This window comes from Belonocnema kinseyi, chromosome 6 (genome assembly GCF_010883055.1).
Source record: "Belonocnema kinseyi isolate 2016_QV_RU_SX_M_011 chromosome 6, B_treatae_v1, whole genome shotgun sequence".
NCBI classification, from domain to species: domain Eukaryota; kingdom Metazoa; phylum Arthropoda; class Insecta; order Hymenoptera; family Cynipidae; genus Belonocnema; species Belonocnema kinseyi.
The window spans coordinates 83,508,283-83,512,847 of record NC_046662.1 but is presented as its reverse complement, the minus strand read 5'-3'; the positions used below and the strand labels follow the sequence as shown (position 1 = coordinate 83,512,847).

The window sequence follows — 4,565 nt, the reverse complement described above, 5'->3', positions numbered from 1 at the left end:
TGAAAGAGGGAGCTCTTCTTAATATTTTGACACCAAAATCATGTCGATACACGTTACCGACTGCGAGTAAAGCCACCCACGCTTTAACTTGACAGACTGTATTTCCAAAATTGTTGATAATTTCTAAATTGACTATAAATATAAATAATTTAAAACAATTCCTCAATTCATATTTATTAAAATAATGTTTCCAAAACTCCTCCATATGAGCAGAAATCATACTTGTGTGGCAAAAAACGTCTGAAATTATGAACTTGTAAAATGCAAAAAACCAGGTTACTTGGAAAAAAGTTTCTTATGGTTTTAAGAATTTAAATGATATTATTAGTCATGTCATATGAAAGCAAAAACTTTATTTTTCTGACAAAACTTCGAAACAAACGGAAACTAATTCTTTTAACAATAGTTTTTGGAGAGGAAGCATTCCCTACAGCTCTATTGTTTCTGATTTTTAAAATAAGTAATAAATGTTTGAAGATAGTTACTTGCCATCACTTATTATAATTGAACCATTTTTAACCAAATGGGTAAAAAGGCAATATTAGGAAAACATTTAGTCACAAAAAACTTTGTTAAAATTAATGTTTTTAGTACGTTTTGAAACTTCTTTTATTCTCTTGTCATTTAGAACAATATTGCATATTGTTTTCTCATCCTTTCCTTTAAACATCATAATTTTTGTTTTATTTGCGTTAATTTTGAGGCTCATGTTCTTCATGTTTGTATTCACTTTGTTCAAGTTCTTTGCAAGTCTTTGATTGACTCTGCCATAATAGTCTTATCATCTGCGAGCGCTAACCCACGTACTCTTACTGTACATTCTTAAACACTTGTCCATAGACGTAATAAATAGCTATGAGAATAAAACGCATTACACTCACTTTGCTACTATCATATATTGTTTTTATTGCCTCTAATATACATCCATTGACTCCGTACTCTTTTAGGACTTCTCAAATCTGACTTCTATCCATCTTCTCAAGAGCTTTTTCCATAGGTGAGCAATATAAGGTATAATAGCACAAGCGCTATTTTGACATTTTTTCAGGAGAGACAAAACAAGGGTTCCCAAATTCGAATGTTCAATTTATAAAAAAAAACACACTGAATTATTAGGTAACGAGAAAAACAAGGGCAAAGATTTTTTTCGCTGGAGAAGTACGTTTTTTTTAGCTTGAAGCGATGAATTGAATTTCAATTCGTAATAAAAGAAAGCGAGATCAAAATAAATTATCAGCTGCTCAGTTACTAGCAAATCCAATATCTTAAAAAAAGTAGAAGAAGCTTGCAAAAAATTTGAAAATTGAGATTATAAAAAAAAACTTTTTTCACGATATATTATTTTCGCAAAAATGCCGCCAGTGTTCTTTCGTTCCTATACATTTTAATTTGATTTATAATTGTATCCCGAATGTTATTACAATTTCATTTAAATGTATGCATTATAATATCAAAAGGTATAATTATGAATGAACTAATTAATTGAATTAATTGTTTTTACATTCCAAAAAACTTTTATAATTTTTATATGTTAAGAATTCAATTATTTGGTAGAAAATGCATCTTCGTATGCTGGAAATTCAACTTTTTTATTTATTTTTCTTTTGGTTTCAAAATTCATGTTTTTTGTAGCAAGTAATCTGTATTGGTAAAAAATATATCTTTAATGCTTGAAAATTTCACCATATGGTTAAAAGTTCTACTTTTAGTAGGAAATCTTTTTTGTTAGATAGTTTAACTATTATGTTAAAAATGCCATATATTTCGACTTGAAATTGGCAGCGTAGTTTAGGGAGAGCCCTGCAAGATATTCATAAGAGGTTCTTGATTTTAATGCTGTAAACATATTTTTTATGTGTAAACTATAAACATTTCTTTAATATGTAAACCTTTTTTAGGTGCGTAAACTGCAAACATCCTATTTATGCGTAAATCGTAAACACCTTTTTTATGTTTAACGTGTTAACATCTTTCATTTTTAATCAGCGTTTTTCGTAGTTGTTCGCACATATAGTAAATCTCTCTTGTGTCGTAGTTTACGACACATCTGTTGATTTTTGATATTTTAATCAGGGAAAAGTATCTCTTACTTGAGATAGTTTAAAATATTTTAGGGTTTTCGAAATTATAAAGATATTACTAGTACATATTATAAAAGTAAATGCAATTTAAAAAAATTATTATTACTATTATTATATTTAAGTGTATGATGGAAGATAATGCTGAGAAAATCGGAAACTAAGTCGGACCGGTTATTGGCTGGTAGGGGAGTAGCGGGTAATGTGGCGCGGTGGTTAATGTGGCGCACCCTCATTTAAAGAAATTGATTGACTTTTAGCGAGAGGTATTTACTGTTCTGTATTTTTTTATTTTTATTGTTTTGTATAGTAAAAAAATTTGCTCAATAAAGCTAATCACTCAATTCTTATTATGAAAAGTTATTTTGGGTGTTATGCGTGTATTTTTAAAGTGACATAAAGTAGTTAAAAAGTGCAGTAGCATTTTTTCAGATTAAAAAAAGTTAATATATAACGTTTAAGTTGCACACAATTTATAAGTAATTATTCAAACCAATCATTTACCCAAAATTAATTTCATTGAACTTAGTAAACAACTTTTACTTCCCTTTCCGAAATTGCACTGAGAGCGCGCCACATTAGTCAACCAGGTAGGATAACTTTGCGCAGGCACACTTTTTGTGAAACTTGATAATTAACTACTTTAATAGACGTAAATTCAATAATAATCTTACGCATAGGGTAGACAAGATACTGATTCACGTGCTCTGTATTATTTTACTACAGTTTTCAAACATATTTAACTTTTAATGGAGCTTTTTATAACATGTGCGCCACATTACCCGCGGCTCCCCTAGGTCGTTCATTAATTTTTTTATTATATTATCTTACTAGAATACAGCAATAAAAAAATTATTTCAGGTACGATAGAGGCAGAAAAGGCTCAGCCTCAGGAACATCTGGTTTAAAATTACTCGCGGTCACCTTGAAATTGTTGAAAGAGAAGAGTCAGTTATTAATTTTACCAATCATAATATTCATCGGAGCTGAACAGGCTTTCCTCTTTGCTGACTTTACTGCTGTATGTAACAAAACATATAAATAATTTACTAATGAACTTCATTTCAAATTCAATAAATTCGATAGAGCTTTTTTCGGATTTTTACTTTTTTCAATTCACTCTGAAGACATTTAAATTCACTTTGAATTTGTATGGCTTTTTAGATTCTAATTCAATAATTCCGTATACACTCTCATTTTTCTGAATTCTCTGTAATTTTTTATCATCAACATTTGTGTTCTATCCACTCAAATTACTTTTAGTTTATCTTGATATTGTACAAATTTCATCTAATTTTCTTAAAATCGCTTAAACTCTTCTAAATTTATATTTTACCTTAAGCAGTCGAATAGTTTGATCTCTTGTCAATTCATTTGCATTTATTCGGTTTCTAGCCTAAATTCTTAATAATTTATCGTGAATTTTCTAAAGTTCCTTTTAATTCTTGGACATTCTCTTGGATTTTTTTAATTTACCTTAAAGTCTTCTAACCTCATCTTGAATTCTTAGGTGTTTATTCAATTCCTTAGGCTTTCAACAAATTTTTTTTAATTCTCTTGAATTTTACCTAAATAATTCTGAATTAAATAAAGTGCTGGCATTTTTGAGTATTTTTAAATTCCTTTTAATTCACTTGATTCTTTAAATTTACTAGAATTTTCTTTAATTCGTTATTTTTTATTTTTCGATTTTTTTTAATTACCCGTGTGGTAAAATGGAGGGGGCCCCCGCCAGGTTCCACATGGATTGCCCTCATGCCTTGTGGAATCCATGAGAGCAATCCAGACGTGGTACCTTATGGAAACGACATGCTAATCCATAGGGGCCCAACATGGCCTTCCCTCATGGATCCCTCATGGTTGCCACCATAAAAGCCTTCTTGGTTTTTTTTTGCCAGTGCTGGCACCTGTACTGGCATATCTCTGGAATGATAACACTATTTTTTACTGAGCTGTCAGTGTTGAGTCAGCGCTGGATATCGCTAATTCACTATGGGCGAAGTACTGCGTCAGTGCTAACTGGCAGCATACTGCCCGAGTAAAAATGCTTCGACTTGAGTTCGACATGGTTATGTCTTGAGTTCGTTTTTGAGGCATCGATGTCTGGCTGCGTGTCTAAACTTAGTCGAGACAGAGGCCTTCGTCTTACTTTTATGGCCACGACAGTTAAAACGGCGTTTACTTGTCTCATGTCAAGTCTTGTCTTGGCTAAGACGACATTTACTTTGTCTGAAGTATACCTGCCTTAATACAAACCTTTTTCGGCTCATAAATTAGATTCAAATTGATAACTGAAAAATTTATAATTATTAAATTAGTTATTTTTAATGAAAAAATTCAGAATTTCTGGGTCTGAACGAGCATAACTTTCTAAATTGTAACTTTCTAGAGGGATGTCCTAAAATTTTAGAAATACGTAAAAACAAACAACATTTTCGATATCATCATCAAACAAGTATAATACAAATAAAAATCCGTAATTAAGTT

At 30.6% G+C, this 4,565-nt stretch overlaps 1 protein-coding gene across 5 annotated transcripts in view; it reads left to right on the top strand.

Moving 5' to 3' along the window:
- The window catches only part of LOC117175198 (UNC93-like protein), a 42,325-nt gene that overhangs the window by 30,600 nt on the left and 7,160 nt on the right, over window positions 1-4,565 (top strand). For all 5 annotated transcript variants that reach the window (XM_033364835.1, XM_033364834.1, XM_033364830.1 and 2 more), the window contains one exon: window positions 2,940-3,099. In XM_033364835.1, the coding sequence (XP_033220726.1) occupies window positions 2,940-3,099 (160 nt within the window). The remainder of the gene's footprint in view (window positions 1-2,939; window positions 3,100-4,565) is intronic.